Source organism: Parasteatoda tepidariorum, chromosome 1 (genome assembly GCF_982258835.1).
Source record: "Parasteatoda tepidariorum strain Cologne lab strain chromosome 1, Ptep-v5.0, whole genome shotgun sequence".
Taxonomy (NCBI): Eukaryota; Metazoa; Arthropoda; class Arachnida; order Araneae; family Theridiidae; genus Parasteatoda; species Parasteatoda tepidariorum.
The window spans coordinates 111,833,127-111,853,148 of record NC_141755.1 but is presented as its reverse complement, the minus strand read 5'-3'; the positions used below and the strand labels follow the sequence as shown (position 1 = coordinate 111,853,148).

At 31.1% G+C, this 20,022-nt stretch overlaps 2 protein-coding genes across 2 annotated transcripts in view; one reads left to right on the top strand and one right to left on the bottom strand.

Annotated features, from left to right (window-relative positions):
• Nucleotides 1–1,312: 1,312 nt before the first annotated feature.
• Nucleotides 1,313–18,309, top strand: LOC107439271 (calcium-binding protein E63-1). The gene is made up of 6 exons (XM_043051207.3): nucleotides 1,313–1,404; nucleotides 9,921–9,956; nucleotides 12,438–12,581; nucleotides 13,396–13,529; nucleotides 14,668–14,779; nucleotides 18,027–18,309. Exons 3-6 carry the CDS (start codon nucleotides 12,440–12,442, stop codon nucleotides 18,047–18,049), a joined length of 411 nt encoding a protein of 136 aa, XP_042907141.1. The 5' UTR covers nucleotides 1,313–1,404; nucleotides 9,921–9,956; nucleotides 12,438–12,439; the 3' UTR covers nucleotides 18,050–18,309.
• Nucleotides 18,310–18,934: 625 nt separating this feature from the next.
• LOC107439270 (eukaryotic translation initiation factor 2-alpha kinase 1) overlaps nucleotides 18,935–20,022 on the bottom strand; it is a 37,272-nt gene continuing 36,184 nt past the window's right edge. The window contains exon 17 of the mRNA XM_016051798.4: nucleotides 18,935–19,253. Coding sequence (XP_015907284.3) covers nucleotides 19,143–19,253 — 111 coding nt within the window. The 3' untranslated portion in view covers nucleotides 18,935–19,142. The remainder of the gene's footprint in view (nucleotides 19,254–20,022) is intronic.

Below are 20,022 nucleotides of genomic sequence, written 5' to 3'. Positions count from 1 at the left end.
TAATGGTTCACCCGGAATTCTTGTTGGTTCTTAGGAATCAAAATAATTATGCATTTGTATGTAGAACCATCATAATGCAGTCCGAATTCTTACATTGGGATGGTGGTTCTTCATGATTGTTCCAACATTTGATTTCGAAGAAACTATGATGGAAATTTCTGATGCTTCAACGTGAACAAACCATCAAAACAAGTTGCTATTCTTATGTTGGACCATCATAAAGCAGTCCTTCATTGTGGTGTTGGTCACCATCAAAAAATATAATGGTTTATGATGGAATTATTAATGGTTAACATCAAGATTATGTTGGTCTATCAATGGAAAACCATCAAAAATTTTGTCTTGGAAATATAGAGTTAAAGTGATGAACCTGTCATCGGGCAGCCTTAATAGCCCCCTGTCACAGAAATGTTTTAGGCCTCAATAACATTGTTTTAAATCGAACTAAAAAAAATTCACTTACCTGATATAGAGCCCTTTTAAACTATGCATTTTAAAAAAAAAAAAAAAAATTGCGATTCTAACGTGTTGCAATCCACAAATAATAAAATAGCTTTCAAAACCATGGAAGCTAATTAAAATAATTAAATTAAAAAAACATATATAACAAATCAAAAAAATAAAGTAAAATGGAATGAAATATTTTGTCTAACTTAGCTTATTTTCAATGCACGTTAAGCCGTAACTGAGTAAAAGTAAATGACACAGTGTTGTGTCATTCTAAATTATTTCAATTATTACTTTATTTAACTCATTTTAAATATTAAACAGAGGTGGTGGTGGTCAAGCCTTTTTCATTCTAACGTAGAAAAATAGATGTCGGTTACCTTTTGAAGTTTTTCTGGTGATAAACTATTTAAATGTCCGAGATCATTTGGGATAGTAAATTAAATATTTGTTACGCATACAAAAATTAAAATTTCAACTTAAAACTTGTGTATTAGGTTTCGTTTTAGTTCCTTTAATTTATTAATGAAATAACAAAAAAAAATTGGTTAAAGGGAAGCGATTAGAATATATCAAAGACAATAAAGTTTATTCTTAGTTTTTTTTTTTTTAAATACATTACCATTCATAAAAAGTAAGATTCTCACGGGACCCCGGGGCACTGGCCATGTGTGAAAACGATACTGACCTGTCAGTATTTTAATGAGTGATTAAAAGGTAAATAGATAAAAGAGATTCCCTTTCTAAAGTGGACCACCAAAAAAGTGCGACAGAGATGTGAAATAAAATGAGAAGAAAGTTATTTTGAGAGAAGTTTTCATTCTATATTTTTATTTCAAAAGCGTCCAAATATGCTATTTTGAGATTTGTTGAAGACACATACTAAAATAGAATCCCCTCAACCACCACCAACACACATAAAACGAAGAAGACTGACTGCTGCCGGACGACAAAATGGTAATTACTCTCTCTCTCTTTCAGTGTGTAGCTGCGATTTCCAAATAAATTAAAAAATTCTGCACATCAGCGCGATAGAGTAGTTGTCGACGAATTTTAAATAAATGCGGGACGTGATTATACCTTCAATAACTTTTACAACGAAAAAAAAATCTCGCCTTCTTTTAAATGTTTCTAGTATTTGTAATAAAGATTCTAATTACTGATTGAGGTCGTTCATAGCGCTTTTTTAGCGAATGATATAGGCTCATTTCCAGACATTACAAAACTTATTAAGGAATGATATAATTCTATTTTCTAAAGTATATAACGCTTTTTAGTAAATGATATATGGAATTTAGTAAACATAATGCTTGTTAGTGAATGATTCTGCAACTTTTTAGCAAATATAAAGCTTTTTTAGAGAATGATATATGCTAATTTTATAAATGTTATGATTTTGTAACAGTTATTGAGGATTGTTGATTTGGGTTTTATTCATCTTTAATCAGCAACTTCTATGCTAGTTGTCACAGATTGTTAGTAAATGATATATGGAATTTAGTAAATATAATGCTTGTTGCGAATGATACTGCTACTTTTTGCAAATATAACGCTTTTTTACAGAATAATGCTAATTTTATAAATGTTGTGATTTTGTAACAGTTATTGAGGAGTGTTAAGTTCGGTTTTATTCAACTTTAATCAGCAACTTCTATGTTAGTTGACACATATTGTTAGTAAATGATATATGGAATTTAGTAAATATAATGCTTGTTGCGAATGATACTGCTACTTTTTGCAAATATAACGCTTTTTTACAGAATGATGCTAATTTTATAAATATTGTGATTTTGTAACAGTTATGGAGGAGTGTTAAGTTCGGTTTTATTCAACTTTAATCAGCAACTTCTATGTTAGTTGACACATATTGTTAGTAAATGATATATGGAATTTAGTAAATATAATGCTTGTTGCGAATGATACTGCTACTTTTTGCAAATATAACGCTTTTTTACAGAATGATGCTAATTTTATAAATATTGTGATTTTGTAACAGTTATTGAGGAGTGTTAAGTTCGGCTTTATTCAACTTTAATCAGCAACTTCTATGTTAGTTGACACATATTGTCGAAATTTAGAAAAGAAACAGTTTTGTGAATATCAAAAGCGTTTGATATCTTAATTTTTTTCAAAACTTGAGCAGAATAGCTGTAGTTGTTAGGGTATGTAAAAAGTTCAAACAATGAGAACAAGTCAGTGATTTTAGTAATTTCTATAGAGATGGGAAAATTTCACAGACTTTTATTTTTTTTAAAGTTAAATAATTTTTAGGGATATTTATATTATTTTTTCGTTTCAAAACCTCGGTCATGTGATAAAATAACGTTACATTTTAAAATTAAGCAAAGTTTTAAGATTTACCCACAGTATGTTTATTTAATGAGCAATATATATTAAAATAATGCATTATTTCTATGCATTAAAATAATGCATAGAAATAGAATATTATAGATCTGATGAAAAGAATTAATGAAGTAATTTATGCTGTAAAGTATCAATGACAAAAATAAATAAATAAATGTTTGTCCGAAACACCGTCATCTGTAATTTTTTGGAAGATTGGAATAGATCATATTCTTATTTTGTTTTATTTTTTATTTGTTTATTTATTATTATTCTTGAGTTTTTAATACGAAATGTGAATTTTGTGACCAGTCAAAGTTTTTGAAAAAAAATACTAAAATTGGAAAATCTGCCCCCCCCCCCCCACTTTTATGGTTTCATTTATTTATATTTACAACAGCCTTTGAACAGCCGACCCAATTTCGGGTTTACGACTACCGATATTCAACTCCGTAGCCTGGTCATTTTGAACCCAATCCAGAAGACAAAGGAACTCCTGGATCAAGTATGGAGTCAAATCATGGAGGACTTTTTGGTGGAACCAACCCGCATTTGCGTTACACGGAGAAGAAAATCGCCAAAATTTTCCACGATTAGCCTGACGGCAAGGGGACTCTATTCTAATGCATACTCCGTCTACCACGGAGGATTTTTTTACTTCAGCATTGTGATCAGCATGAACCGGGTGAGCTAATCGTTGGGATTCTAGACCGTTTCACCTCCTTATCCACCACTGCTCTCAAAGGAAAATTCTGATTCCACATTTCATAAACACAGGGGATATTTTTTATAGAGCTTGTACTTACACTTTAACCGTAGGATACAAAATCGCTATCAGTTTAAAAACATGTCCTCCGAAATCATTATTTTTAGATTATTATTTCAATCCAGGAAATAAAAGAGCCTGAAAATCGACACCATCAGAAATATTTAAAGGAGTTTTGAAATTCATGCTCCTTTCCTGAAACGGGTAACAAAGCCGCCAAAAAGCAATTTATATTCTTTTGGACTTCTTAGTTTTTAATTCTTATTGTTTTTATTTATTTCATTCTTCAGTCATTGACTTTTTTAACACTCGTGTAGAATTTAGAATGACGACGCGAGTTTCCTGCTACTGATAACATTTACATAGTTCACTTTTCTGGATGTTCAAAATATTTTCTTTCTTCCTAAAAACTAATGTTAAAGGCTGATGTCGATGCTTCATCTGTGTATAAAATGAAAAAAAGCACTCAGCGTAAATGGATATAGAGGTGTATAAATATATCGGGTGTCAGAAATTAAATAAACTTGAGAGATTCTAGTGGGGTGATTTGGTATCACTAACAAACAATTGCAATAACATTTTGTGGTCATATGTAGTCGGAGAAAACCAGCACGAGTCAGCGCTTCAATTAAAAAAAAGAAAAGGACAAATATTTCTGAGTCATTCTTTTCCGGTTTCAATAAAAATTCTCAATCAATCTCCCTGCTTAGAATATATCAATATATTCCGATAATTATTATTTTTTTTTAAATGTCAACAACACGGCCTCGATGTTTTCTATATCAAATCAAAATGTTCTGTCCTTATAAGACGCTCGATGGCTCAAAAAAAAAAGTGTCCTCCTCAAATTTAATGTATTCGGCAACATTCACTTCAAGAGAAGGTGCATATTCCGTAACAGCTACGAACTCAAAAGTTTTGTAACGATTTAAAATAGTTTCATTAACTCGAGATTCGGCTACATAATATTTTTTACTGCTGAGAAAGAGATTTCTAATACTAAAGAAGCGAAAATTTGTGAAAAGCATTTTCTAAAAAATTATTTTCCTGCTGTAAAATCCACTGTGAAAATGCCTTTTAAAAAGCGCGTCTTCGAGGGAAAATGAACATTCAAATCGCATTATGAAAACGCTCAGTTTGAGAACCTAAATTTTGATAAAATTCGTAGGTGTGGGTGAGAAGGAAGAAGAAAGAGAATTCCCTGTCAGTTAAGTTAAGCGATCCAATGATGGCAAGAGCCGTGGATGCTCAGAGGATAGAGCGTCGAAATCCTCCCCGAAGGCAAATTTTTCCCAATACTTATTGGTCCAGGAGTTTCCTCGTCTTCTGGAATGGGTTCAGAATTACAAGGCTACGGAGTTGAACATTACTAGTCAGAGTAACACAAGAAATTGGATAGTCTGTTCAATAACGGTTATAAAATAAAAGGCTAAGATTGAGAAAGAACTAAAAAAATATTTAACTGTTGTACGAAATAAATTGGCATTTTAATACTCCTACTTCTTTTAATACTTTCTTTAGGGGCTTATGGGAGACCAGGGTCCCATCACTGTAAGCGTGAAACACAATTTTAACGTATGACGAATTGTTCCAATTGAATCAGTACTTACTTCCTATGTCTAATGATGTTGAGGCGTTGACGACGGCTCACTTTCTTGTTATATCATCTTTAACTGCATTAGCTGAACCTAACTTTATTGAAATTTCTATTAATTGGCTGAGCAGATGACGTGTTAAAGTTAAACTAAGTTTCTCTACAAAAGTTAAATAAAGCGATCCATTGATGCATAATTCTTTTCGATCTGCTTCTTTTACTCAACTCAGATCTATTATTCGTTTAGGTATTTTACTGTAACCGTGATCGTCGTTTTGTTTTGTGTACCTGGCAACTCCGATGCTTAATTTGTTCGCTTATGTTCCACATGGCCTGTCTTTATGTTAACCACTTGACATACGAAGACGGCTGGGAGACGTCATTTGTTCCGTATGTCAAAACAAGAATTGACGTGCCTCACACTTCTTCAACACAGAGATGCCAACTTGCTCCGACAGAAAATAAATATTTTAAATCGGTAGTTAATCAATTGTGATTCTTCGTTTAATAAATTAAATTTAGTAGATTTTTATCTTCTATTTTTCTTAAACAATTCGTAGGATTATATAATTGGGTATAATATGAAAAAAACACAACTACTTCGATTTAGTAGGAACAACATATGACGCAATGCTAAACGAATGGAATTTAGTTGTTGTTTATTTAGTTATTGTTATTAGTAGTTGTTGTTATTTGTTTTAGTTGTTATTGTTTATTTATTTGTATTTAGTTTCGATAACTTTTCTTTATAATGCAATAAAATCTGGCGAGCAGCTATTTAAACGATCGAACACTTCGTTTGTTTATTTGTGGCTTGAAGTTAGGCTCGCAGAAAATGCCGTTCATGGGTTAAATTTAGTAGGAACAACACAACCTGTGACGTAGGCTATATTATTCCCAATTCACCACTTTATAGTAGTTATGTCATATACCTTTTCAAAAGCAAGCACAAATAGTCAAATATTTGCAAAATTTAGTGTGTAGTTATTTACCGTTTTCTTTAAATTATTTTGGCGCGCGTGTCCGGAGCAGTTGGCATCTCTGTCAACAGCGAGTTGGTAGTTTACAGTGCAATCAAAGATCATTTTTATATCAAGAAATTAATAATTCCGCACAGTTTAGAGTTTTTGTTTAATGTCAAGGGTAAGACATATGAAGTAATGAAATCTTTGTGAAAGAATACGGTATGCGTCACTTAAGAGAACCGGCTTGCTCGAAATAGAATGGAAAGAGCAGTTGCTAACGTAAACGAATGCTTCGTTTCAACAACTCACCAGGATCGAGATACGCAGACTAGGTTACTTGAAGGTATCCCATTAGATCAAAAACAAACCCACCCTATTTGAAAAAAAAAATAGGGTCGTCGGAATATATGAATACACTTCTGAGTAGGCATAAAAGTAAAGAAGAGTATTTAGTTTTGGTAAAAGGCTCAGCTAACTACTCCCCTTTAAAGTGACATTTAGTAGGAAATATTAAAATTCATCCAGGTCAAGATGTTAATTATGCCGTGTCCTTCAAACATAAAATTTGTTCCTTCTATTAATGAAAAAAAATTCAAGCTACTTAAGACCCACGCCATTTGGATTTTAAATTAAATTTTCAATCTGAGTTTCTGTGAAATTTTTTGTACTTTAGATTATTGTGAAAACTTTGACAGCATACTACCTTTCAAAAAAGGTAGAAAATAAAGGGGTCATTTTTTTGATAAAGTCAAATAGCGCTTGAAAATTTTTAACTTCTGTGAGTTTTTCCTCAAAACTTTAAAAGCAATAAAACGACGAATTTTGTGGCTTTGAGTAAAAAATTTAAAACTACACGTTTCTCAGTTTTTATATATATTTTAAAATCTAATTTTATTACAGTTTAAACCGATGAAAACCGCAAAACCTCGTTGAATGACGCTAAAAAATTGCACGAAGATGTTTATCAAAAATCTAAAACCAGGCAACTGTTTATAAGAGACTGCAGAATTGCATTGTCACAAAAATTTAATAGAGAATCTAAATTGTGATTGGGTGACGGTTTTACATTTTCGGAAGACACTGCCATCATTAGTTAGTGAAAATTAAATATAAATGATTAGAAACAGAGTTTAAACTACCCGTCTCCATCCCTTTCACAGTTGACATTCAGTTGGGAGAGAGAGAGAGATAGTGGCTGCTTAACTCTTCTTCAAAATGTGAGTATAAGTATCATCGTTTGCATCATTGAGGGCTGTATATGTTATAATTTTGTATTACAAATTTGAATTGGTGAATGCAAATTTATTGTTGAATGTTGACAACATTCAAAACAAGGCGAAATGTTGACGCTTAAAGCTCCATCTGTGTATAAAATGAATAAGTACTCGGTGCGTGTGCAAACATGTCGGCTTTCAGAAATTAAATAAACTTGAGAGTTTACGATTCTAGAGTGATGATTTACAAAGAATAAATACTCTATAGTCTGAATAAAAACCTTATTTATAGCTTTCACCTCCAAGGCATGCTGAATGTCGACATTTGCCAGTGTAAATGTTACTATTCAACAAAAACATTTTATTCAACATTCACGAATGGTGCATTCTTAATGTCGATGTAAATGAGAAATGATACAATTTAACCGAGCTATAAAGTATTCCATTTATAGTAAACAGGGTTGGAGTTTTTTCGGCAAAAAGGGTTTTTTGCCAGGACAGTGGCAAAAACCTGGTAAAAACCAAATTATCTAAATCGCTGATTAAATATTATTACAAAATACTTGAAGCAAATTTAAATCAATCATAAGGAATAATAATTTTGATACATTACATGAAAAAATTATTTTTAAAATATTAATAATTAATATAAGGGTAATAATTTTTAAAAGATTGAAAGTTTTTGACCTCTTTCCATTCTAGAATCCTTAAATAAATGTTTTTTTACAAACATCTTCTTAATAACTTTTGGTATGTATCCTTTTACATATCACTCTTACAATATATTTAAAGAGAGACATAAGAAAGCTAAGATGGATGTTCTATTTGATAATCACCTCATTTCTCAATATTACTTCAAAATGCAAACAAAACCACACAATTTAAATTCTTGTGAAATTTTCAGAGAATTTTGTGAATTAATACCTCATTTACACTCATGTCCTTCTAGTAGTACTGCCATTGAAAGAGTGTGTTTGAATTTTTCATTTGTACATTCTAAAATTCGGAATGGGTTGACTGTAAATAATGTTTCAAAACTAGTGTTCTGTTATGCTATGTTGAGACAGCCCGAATTGTATTGTGATGATGAATAAAGTATTGAATTTGCGCAAATTTTAAAAATTGCATTGGTACTTGTATATTTTAATTAACTACACATGTTGATAGATATTTTATGCTTTAAATTATAGTTATATTAATTTAAAATAAGTTCAATTCACTGAAAAAAGAGAATAATCACTAATTTTCCGATCAATAATGTTTTAAACTACTAAAGTGATATATTAATACATTATGATTTTATTATGGAATAATAATGTTGTTAATTTTTTTTAATTATATATATTCATAGTATATATTTCAATTTTAGGAATAATTTTGTATCAAAAATGTGTTTTTGTCCGTATAGGTTTTTGCCACTTTGCTTGGCAAAAACCTGTTTTTACCAGGACGGTTTTTTCCACCTGCGGCAAATTCTTGCCGACCCTGATAGTAAATAATGGATGGTGTTTTCAAAATAAATGTAAACAACGATCTCGAGCACTTGACCTGCTCCACTTCCGGTTAGGAGGTGTACAACTGCTTATTCTTAGAGGCGATATTTTCAAACAGATAATTTTATTTTTAATAAAAGAAATAAATTATATCATTTCTGAGCTAAAATTTGCTGAATTTCTTTAAATATTAAGTAATTCTGGTGATTTTGAGATGAAAATTTGTTTTAGTTATTTAGAGATGTATTGTTAAAAAAGGTGATAGGGTTGCTAGATTCTGATTTGGCCTGTTTTTACTCGTTTATTACTGTTTGTTCTTGGTACAAGCCGTGCACTATCATAATTTAGTGTTAGCATATTGTTTGAGTACCGAGATTAAGTTCGTTTTACAAATTATCATTTAGGTTCAAATTTCGAAATCAGTATATTATTAACAAGGTAAGAAGTGTTTCATGAAGATTACTTTTTTCAAATAACAATTCTCACATTTTGAAATGACTGGTCTTCAAGTGACACGATTATTCTTTTAAACACAAATAATAAACCGCTTTTACAAAACAGGGTGCGTAGCCAAATCTTTCAACAAAAAACAGGCACCTTTTGAAGCACTCGTAAAATATTTTTAAGCATTCTATACATTAACAAAATGCAAAATAATTTTCAAAGACTTTACATGATCTTGATAAAGTAACTAGCTTCTGACAAAGAACTATTTTTCTTGATTATATTAGTCACCATGAAAAGATAGAGATTTTTCGGTTCGACTTCAGAGTGTGGAAAATGATGCCTGAAAATTGAGAATATCTCGCCAGCAGAGTTGCACATGAGAAGGCAATAATCTCTCAGCTCAGTAGACGCACATACGGATTTTCATATTTCATTCAACATGCAAAATGATGGGCGATTTCATACGCTATGGACCAATGGTACGCCGAAATGAATTATGAAAACGTTGAATAGAACAATGTGAAAAGTACGCTTTCGTGGCGAAAATTGACGTGGTAACGAAAAAAAAAATTTTTGAAAAGGAAAAATTAAGCACTTTTTAAAAACACTATCCATATTTAAGAAGAAACTGAATATTTTTCTTTGTTTCAGGATGGTTCGAAGAAATCCAGTTTATCGGAATCCCAGGTAAGAGGTAAATGGCTTTTCATTCTCACCTCAAAATTGCCTTTATTATTTCTCTTTGTTGTTTGATCGCAGTTCACTGATAGTAGAGGCACAGTTCCCAGTAGAACACCCAAGTCAAGCATCACTGGCTACGGTCAGAGTGCGGGTGGGTGACCACTTTGATCAGCCTTCGCAGGGACCGAGGGTGAGCGGTATAGACCGTTGTTAAACTGTTCTACCGTAAAGTGCTCGACTTCGCGCGCAGGTTGTCGGGCTACCAAAGCGGAGGAGCCATCCCCTCTGCAGAGGATAAAAAATGCGATGGCATGTGTTCGGATCATCCCCTCGGGTGCTTCCTAGACCGTCGCCAATAGCCCATTGTGCAGCTCTAATGCGACATAAATAAAATACCTACCTTTTTGTGAAAGTAAGTATTGTGTTTTTTTTCCCGACCGGACTGTGTAAGGGTCATCAGAAAGGTTTTAGGTTCGAATTCTGGCAAGGTTGTTATTTCAACTTCGGGAGCAACGTTGGCCCACCTAATATGCTATCTGCCCCAAATAAGCCTGGAATGCCAACCCAGGTGAAAAGTTTTTTCACCTTTGATTTCTTGAACTTTCAAAATTACTTACACCATTGTAGTGCTTATCGATTTTTTGTTTTTTAAATAACTTTATAACTATACCATGCCTTGAATGAGTCTTTGCGAAAACAAGTGATGTTAGTTAAGAAAATAAGCGACATATTGAAAATAAGTGATAAAGCGACATATTGAAGTATAAACTTGAATGAATGTTGTCTTAGGTCGTACATAGAATACAGTTAAGGGAAGCAAGACGTTTTCGATGTCGAAAAAATGATTTTTTCAACCATATCGACAAGCCATTTTTTCTTAATATTATATACATTTTAAAACTTTAAACTTTACATTTATGACAAATACATATTAATATCATTCAATAACAATAAAAAGGAATTTAAAATGTTTATAAATTTAATTTTTATAAATATTTGAAAATTTAATGAATATATAATTTTTTTTTTACCAGACTTAACTTTCGGTACGCTCGTACAAAAAACAAATCATTGTAAAGTTATGAAAATTTCTATGCTTGTACATATACCTTATTTACATCTAATTAACTATATAAAGTTTATTTTTTTCAATATAATTTTGTTATACAGGGGAAGTTTTTTAAAATCTGAACGAATTTGTGCATTTTTTTCAGAAATACTACATTTATTTTACTTGTATATAATATATTCTGTACATATTAAGAAACAAACTATTTCACCTGATTTTTCAAACATATTTACATGAGTGTATGCCAATTTTTTGTTTATTTTTCATGTAGAAAATTTTTTGAGCGTACCGAAAGCTATGTCTGGTAAAAAAAAAATATATATAAACATTAAACTTTCAAATACTTATAAAAATTAAATTTATTAACATTTAAAATTCCTCTTTATTGTTATTCAATGATATTAATACGTAGTTTTCATAAATGTAAAGTTTAAAGTTTTAAAATGTATTTAATATTAAGAAAAAATGGCTTGTCGACATGGTTGAAAAAATCATTTTTTCGACATCGAAAACGTCTTGCTTCCCTTAAAAGAAGAAGAAAAAACCGCCGATTTTTTTTTTGGAAGCTGGGAATTGAACATCCCTTTTTAGAAAAGTGTCGGTAAGGAAATGTTATGCTGTCTTGAAAGAAAGTTTATTAATGATTATTAAGGCCCGGATTTTGATGACATTCGCATTTTTGGACATTTTTTGTCTTTTAGAGCATTTTTTTAGATTTATAGGGCATTTTTCTTTAAATTTTGGGGCATATTTTGCATTTTTTAAAGTTTTTTGTTAATTTTTTCCAATTTTTATTATTTTTTATCAATTTTCATTATTACACTGACTTTCAAACAATGAAGAAAATCTATAGGATATTAAGAGGTGAAGCATAATCTTTTCAAATTGAAGAAGAATTGTCAGTAAGTGAGACCGTCTTTTTCAAGTACGCGCCTATAACATCAGTAGACGTTGAAAGAAGCTTCTGCAGGAATGAAAATTTACTTTCAGACAAGAGATGCTCGTTTACATTTCAAATTATCAAAAAACATTCAATAATCCAATGTAATTCCGATATTTAGTAATATTATGAGATGGAAGTTGTTATATCCATTAAAGTTTCTATACAAAAAAAAATATTTTGGTGTCAATATATTTTCCTTTTTTTGTTATTTTAGGATATAAAACATATTTTTCAAACTTTAGTGAACGTAGAACAAGTATTGCATTGCTTTATATTTTTTAAATGACTCATAATAATTTTAAAGAGCAAAAAATTTTTTTAATTCAATATTTTTACTTTATCTAAGGCATTTTTTGCATTTTTAAGGACATTTTTTGTCCTTTTTAAAGGCATTTTTTGTACATTTTAAGGGCATTAGTTGAGATTTTTTAGGTCATCAAAATCCGGGCTCTAATGATTATGCTATACATTTCAGAGATGAAGACTGCTTTCGCGATGCTTGATAAAAATCAAGATGGCCGGGTCAATCTGAATGATATAAAGCACATGTTGGAAAATCTAGGGATCAAGGTGGCCGACACAGTCCTACAATCACTCATCAGAGAAGTAAGCAAAAATGGTGAGTCGTCTTTGTATATCTTCTGCAGTAGACGTCCCTTACGTTTATTTTTTACATTCCTTGTAAAAAAAAAGTGAAACTTTTTTACCCGCTCAAGACTCCCTTTTGTAGTAAATGGTGCATGTTATATCTGTCGTGTCAAAAAGTCTATGTTACCGCAACAAGTATCAAATTAATAATTAAATTTTTAAAAAAAGAAGTCTAGAACGCCTTTGTTTTAAGCTAGGAATGGTTTTTAAGCTTCAAATGTCATCAAACTTACCTGTATATTAGTTACGCTCCTTTTGTGTATCAAACATAGCAATAAGAAATATTTTGCGAGCCTATACACTGTTTTTAATGGTAAATATGCAGAATTTGTGAGAAACGAAAGGGAAAAGAAAAAAGTAATAAGTACAGTAGATTTTTTGAAATAATAAAAATTTTATTCAAAATATTTTAAACAATATATTTTGAATATAAATAGATATTGAATTTGTTTAGGATAGTTATAACATATGTTCCCGGGATAGTAGGGCGCAGGATTCACGTTCGAATCCAGCTGATCGAAGACTCCCCATGTAGTAAATGGTGCAGGTTAAATCTGTCGAGTCACAGAGCCCTCCGTGTTACCACATCAAATTATACCTCTGGGGGTACTGAGTTAGAGATGGATCGTTGCCCGGTTCAAGTTAAAGTTACGATCAGTGGATGAATAAATGGATGTATTAATGTGTCCGCCCTGTAAACGGGCTGTGACTTGTGTGTGACTGAAGTCGTATTCTTGGCCATAGATGGAGTTGGCAATCTAATAAATATTAGATTTTCCTCGCAGATTCAGTGAGTGAAGAAGATTTCCTTTCATGGATGGCCAGTGTCACTCAGAAAGGACAAGAAGACGATCTCATGGAAGATTTGATGGCAGCTTTCAGAGTGTTCGATAAGGACGGGAATGGATTCATTACACGGGTAATTATTTCATTTTTATTTTTAAAAGAAACTCAAACAAATTTCACACAATGTAATGCTTCGTAATTGTACTAATGAATAAATTTAGACAAAATTAAACAATGGTAAAATGAAATGTTTATAATAAATGAAAAATAATGCTTCCATTGGAATTTAAAGGAGAAAAATTTGCAACTCAAAATTGTTCATAAGTTTATTTTCAACAAAATTTTTCCATCGGACAGTGCAAAAATGAAATAACGACATGATCCTTACATTAAGAGAAAAAAAAAATAGTACGGCGAGTAATCTGTATACGGCTCCTAAGTTCGAACTATTGTACGTTTGCAATTTTTAAGAATTATAAAGCTTTATTAAAAAATATGTAAAAATGACATAATCATTCCAAATTTCAAAGCGTATAAAAATAATACAATTTAAAGTTTTTGAATTTAATAAGCATTCTCATAATTGATTAAAATAAGCTAATAATAATCGCTAAAAGGATTGGCAGTAACCTGAAAATAGAGTGCAATATGGTTTTTAGATGATACCAACTTATAGTAGGTAGGTACTTCATTTCAACGAACTAGCTCTGCACAATGGGCTATTGGCGACGGTCTGGGAAACATCCGCGAGGATGATCCGAAGACGTGCCTTCGCAATTTGATCCTCTGCAGAGGGGATGGCTCACTTGATTTTAGTAGCCCGACGACCTACGCGTGAAGTCGAGCACTTTACGGTAGAACAGTTTAACAAAGATCGATACCGAGCACCTTCGGTCCCTACGCAAGCTGATCAATATGATCACCCACCCGCTTACTGACCGCAGCTAGTGATGCTTGACTTCGATGTTCTACGATCAGCCCACCGTAGGACCCGAAGAAGTAGAAATTACTTAATTTACTATTCTAAACACTAAGCGTAATCATTACAGATCCCTGATTTCAGGGTTTGGTACAGTCGAATCCGGAATTATTTTTTATTTTTTTCTTCTTTTTTAAGAATTTTTTTCTTTTTTAAGAATCTTTTTTCATTTGAAAATGAAATTCATTTTTCTTAAACATGCATTTTGAGCTGTGTCTTTGGAATGAAGAACAGGCATGGAGCATTTTTAAAATGGTTATTACAAACAAATGAATGAATATTTTATTAAAAGGATGAGCTGAAGATGGCGATGGAAATAATTGGAGAGACAATGACAGAAAGTCAACTGGATGAAATGCTTCATGCAACGGATATCGATCAAGATGGAAGAATCAATTACGAAGGTAAGGATCATCCTGCACTGACTCTTCGGGAGAAAATCCTTGTGCTCTAGCATGAGCTACATTGGGCAAACTATACCAGTTTTAATTGCTGGCAAAACCTAGGAATTGCTGAACATACTTAGATAATGTAACTTTGAGCCGCGATGGCTCAGGGGATAGAGAGTTCGCCTTTCAATGACGTGAACCGGGTTCGAATATCGGCGATGGCTGGTCGATCCGAATTCTGCATCCGGCTTGCACCCATCACAGTGCTGACGTGAAATATCCCCAGTGGTAGACGAATCATGGGTTAGAGTCCCCTTGCCCTCAGGCTTACCGTGGGAGCTTGGCATGGTCTTCCTCACCATGTAACGCAAATGGGGGTGAGTTCCATCGAAAAATCCTTCAAGAAGGCAAATTTCTCCAAATACTCGATCCAAGAGTTCCCTTGTCTTCTGGATGGGGTTTAAAACGACAAGGCTACGGAGTTGAACTTGAGTAGTCATAAACCCAAAACATTGGGTAGGCTGTTCAACGACGGTTATAAAAAAGAAATGCTACAGTAGATAAAATAGTTTAGAGTAGCAGAAATATCTTCCTTAAATACTTTGAGTGGTCACCATTCTTTAAAAGGCGAACATAAAAAATGAAATTCCCTGTACTTTCCCAGCGTGTAAAGAAAAACTCAAAATTCCCTGTTAATATTCATGTTCTACCTGTGGAGTGGCCAGCCAGATAAAGATCAAGACAAAAGTACATTTTTCTCCCTTCAAAAACGAAAGGGTTTCAAGTTCATTTGAAAGATACCTTTAAGTATTTTATGGGGTCCAGTATTATCAGATGCTTTATACATTTATTAATGACCTACAACACTGAAGCACAGCAGGCAAAAGAGCCTATCTTTACACATAAGTAATTCTAAGAAGGACCAAAATTATTTTGAATTTATACTTTCAAACTGCAGAAGGCAGCTATGCATTATGTCTATGAAAAAAAAAATTTCAGACGATTCCTATTGATTCGTTTGTAAAATGACCTCTTAGATCCAAATAGTCCCACCTCTATTCTGTGAATTAATAATTTTTTAATGAGATTGCAACACAGGAAAAAAAAATGTTTTAAGAGTTAAATTTCTTTTGGGGGGGGGGATAAAAAAAAGTTGTAATATGCAGGGAGATTTTGGGGGGGGGTGAGCTCTCTTAAATTGCGAAGGAAAAAAAATACCATTAAAAACTATCATTTTGGGCAAGGGTGTGCAACCTTTTTAAGAAAAGGGCCACTTGTACAGCAGGTTGACCAATGAACGGTTGCATGCCTAAACATGTTGATTGTAATTATGATAATTTTTATATAGTAATGTCATTGTTTTAGATACTAAATTCTTTTTATCAGTCAACCTTATTAAAAAATACCAAGTTTTTTAAATACTAAAATTCATTAATACCTAAAGGACTCCCAGCTGATATTATTAAAAAAAACAAATAATAATTTTTCCTTTCAATCAAAAAGTAGATTTATCATAAAAAATAGTGTATTTATTTAAAATCATATTACATAATACAAAAGTTTATTTAATAAGAAACTAGCTGTTCTGTTTGTCGTATAAAAGTAAAATAAATATTTTGTTGAGTAATGTAAATGCAAATTAAATATTTTAATTAAAGAAATTTAAGAGCTGACTAAAAGGATTTAAAATGAAGAAAAAAAAAACATTATAGCTTATAAATTTTACTTTAATAATAACTTTGGGAAAAATAATTTGAGGACATTCGTATTTTAAAGAATTAGTTAAGGCTTTATTAATGTTAAATCTTAAATGGTTTTTTAAGCCACAAAAAAATTAGAAATAAATTGAACAAAAATAGGGAACAGTTGTTTTACCCACATCTCAATTTTCGTTGTCATAATATTGTATAAAAAATATCGAGATTTTTAAAAAACTATATGGAAATGAGTAGCAATAATTGCCTCCCAAAAAATACTATAGTACAATAGATTGAATACGAAATCAAAGTAAATAAAGACGACGTGAAATACGCAAATCCTGATATAATAATGTAATAAAAATATTGGGATTTTCACAACTATGCAGAAAAACGTGGCAATAACTGCAACTTAAAAAAAAAAAAAAAAGAAAACCGAAAAATAAATAACTTGGATTAACGACGAAATGGACATTAATAAAGCATGTCGAAAATTATTATTAAAATGAGCGAATTAAAACTCAAAAGCTTGTAAAAATATATTAAAAATACTGATATTTCCAGAACCACGCGGAAAAGTGTAGCAGCTAAAAATTCCTTACCCTTGTGATAAAATTGGCACAAATAAAGATCTCATTTCATTGTCTTATTTGAGTGTCATAATAATATTACATAATAAAAATATCTGGATTTTCAATACACTGTGGAAATACGGAGCAATAACAACTGAAAATGAAATTGGAGATGCAATGAAACAAATAAAACACATCAAAAGTGATCATCAAAATGTGCAATTTCAAACTCTATTTTTGATTCAATATGAAACTAAAGTTTAAAAATATCAAGATTTTGAAAATTAATCTGACAATAAATGCCAAAAACAGGATGAATAGTCACTTAGATTAATGATAAAATGGACATAAATAAAGCTCTTCAAAAATTTATAAGATTATTTTGAAATTTTTTTCTGATTTCGTAATTTGAAATATAGTTTCTGCATTAATTACTGAGCAGAAGTGGTAATCATTGAAGATAAATTTTCTTATTTTAAAAAGCATTTAAGTTTTTAAAACTAAGAATAAGTGTATTAAAATCAACAATTGTTATTGTAGGAAGAAAATATTAGATTTTCTGCTTAAATTGTTGGGCAACCTGCCACCATTTGATCTGTCTTATTGTCACTAACTGGTAGGAAATTTTTTTTCTGACGCTACGACAGTAAAAGTGTTAAGATGAGGCCCTCGAGCAATCAAGATTGAATTCGTAAAAATTGAATCATTAGATCAAAAGTTATTCAGGGAGTTCACTTTTGTGTGGCACTGCACAATGTATGCAGGCCAAGGAAAACTGTTTACTACAGTTTGACAGTACACTTATAAAAATAAATTACTGAAAAACAAGCCCTTAGACTCAAATTTTGAGTAATAACTCAAACTGTGACAGTCAACAGACATGATTCATTAAACTCTGTCATTGAATTTTATGAGTGCTAATGATCACATTCTAATTTTATTTTAAAACCATGAAATCCAATTTAATGAGACTGTTTTGTTTTTTACTTTTAGAATTCGTTAAAATTTTGCTATGACTCGGAAAATTGTGCAAGACGAACGAAGAACAATGCCGGAAGACAACAAAAGTTTTCAAAAACAATTTACAAAGTTTGATTGAAATTTGCTGCACTTAAAAATCGATGCACAGAAAATTTAAACTAACAGGCCAGACGTGTCCTGCCTCAGTTTAATCCTTGAGATAGGAAAATCTATGATTATCTGCAAAAATAAAAGAGGAAGAAAAAGTTCACAGAAAAAGAGTTGTTTGAAAAATAAATATGATTGTTTTTAAAAACGAGGTTTACATTTGTTCAACTGTAGTTCCACATTTGAAAATTAGAAGAGGAATCAACATTATGTATCTTTTAAAAGAAAGGTGGATCATTGGTATTTTTAACAAAGTTAATTCTGTAAAGAATACTCAGGGTTAACACAGAAAACAGCTGCCCAAAACTATGAAAATAGGTAGCCTAAATAAGAATAAAAATATGACTAAAATTTTATTGAATGACTTAACTTTCATATATAATATTCTACTTAAAAAAAATGTATACAACAGAAAATGCATACCCTGATAAAAGTTGAAAACAGTAAAAAAATAATAAAATACACATACTTAAATATTCAGCATTTTAGATATAAATGATAATATAAGAATTTGCTTTCTTTTATTCAGAAGTTCCTGAGTTGTTCAACCCAATATGTGTTAAAAAAAAAAAAAAAAAACATCACTAGGAGTACAGAAAAGTCCCAATTTCCTAAAAACAGTTGCTTTAGCCTTTAAAGGTAAAAAAAAAGTTGCCTCATGCCGAAAACAGTCGATTTTAGTCACCTGTGTACTCTCATAAATACATATTTCTAAATATCTCAAATTAATAGAAATATTTCTGCAGAAAATTGCAAGTAATAACTATCTACAATTTTGTAAAAATCATTCATTATTTTACTTTTCACAGAAAATTAAAAAAATCTATACATGAAATATCTGGAGCAGGTTTTAGAGCTCTACAAAGAATCACAAGTAATGAGTTTGTAATTCAGCTAACATATTCTTGGTTAAAAACAACAACCAGGAGTAGTTTCTATCATCTTTTTTGGTTTACAACTATCTAACCTTGGATGTAAAAACTAAGATATGGCAGGATTTTGACGAAATTTCAACAAAACCTCTAATTCTTCAATTCTTTTTTCCTTTTCTATCAGCGTCTTTTTCAGATGTTTTATCTCATTTTCTAGAGTCTGTTACAATAGAAAGACAGAAAGAAAAAAAATTAAAAGATGATTAAGCTGAAATAATCTAAAAGTTATGGCTCACTATTATGGAACTATATAATGGATTATAAACCATATCTAAATTTTTTGGCCATATCTAATGGTTTAGGTGTGCAAGCTACACTAAATTTTTTCCATGACTTTCAAAACCATTCCTTTGATGAAATCACCACAACTCTCTTACTAAGTACACCGATATTTTCACAGGCAGCTTAAAAGTAACAAAATAAAACACACAATTTTAAATTAACTACACAACCCACTCTATATCAATTCATGGTTTCATTTTTACTTTCCTATGATGTTTAATTGTTTATTCAGATCTGGGTAAATGCATGGGTAGTCCATGCGAAACATAAAGGTATGTTTTGCAGCATTTTGCAAATTTTTCAAAATTGTCTGGCACGGAAGCTGGTTAAAAAAAAATGTGCAAAGAAACACAAATTTGGTGCAAATATTGTTAGGTAGGACTTTGCCTCAAGTCTTATTTCGAAATTTATCACTGTAAACTTTGATAGTATTTTGAATATTTTCATTAGTATATACATTTTACCAAGTATTTCATAAAATAAATCCTAATTTCACAGGGATTAATATTCAAAAATTTGCTTTATAAATTTTTCTTTAAATTCAATTTTCCGACAACCTTTATTTTTTGATCTAATTCTGTAACTAAACAGAAACTGGTAAAAAAAATAAATGCAAATTTGTTGCAAAAATTGTGAGGTTGGACTTT

Coding starts and splice junctions, on each gene's coding strand:
- LOC107439271 (XM_043051207.3), top strand. CDS start 12,440: ATGAAGACTGCTTTCGCGATGCTTGATAAAAATCAAGATGGCCGGGTC. Junction 12,582..13,395: donor CAGAGAAGTAAGCAAAAATG/GTGAGTCGTCTT, acceptor TTTTCCTCGCAG/ATTCAGTGAGTGAAGAAGAT. Junction 14,780..18,026: donor TGGAAGAATCAATTACGAAG/GTAAGGATCATC, acceptor TTTTACTTTTAG/AATTCGTTAAAATTTTGCTA.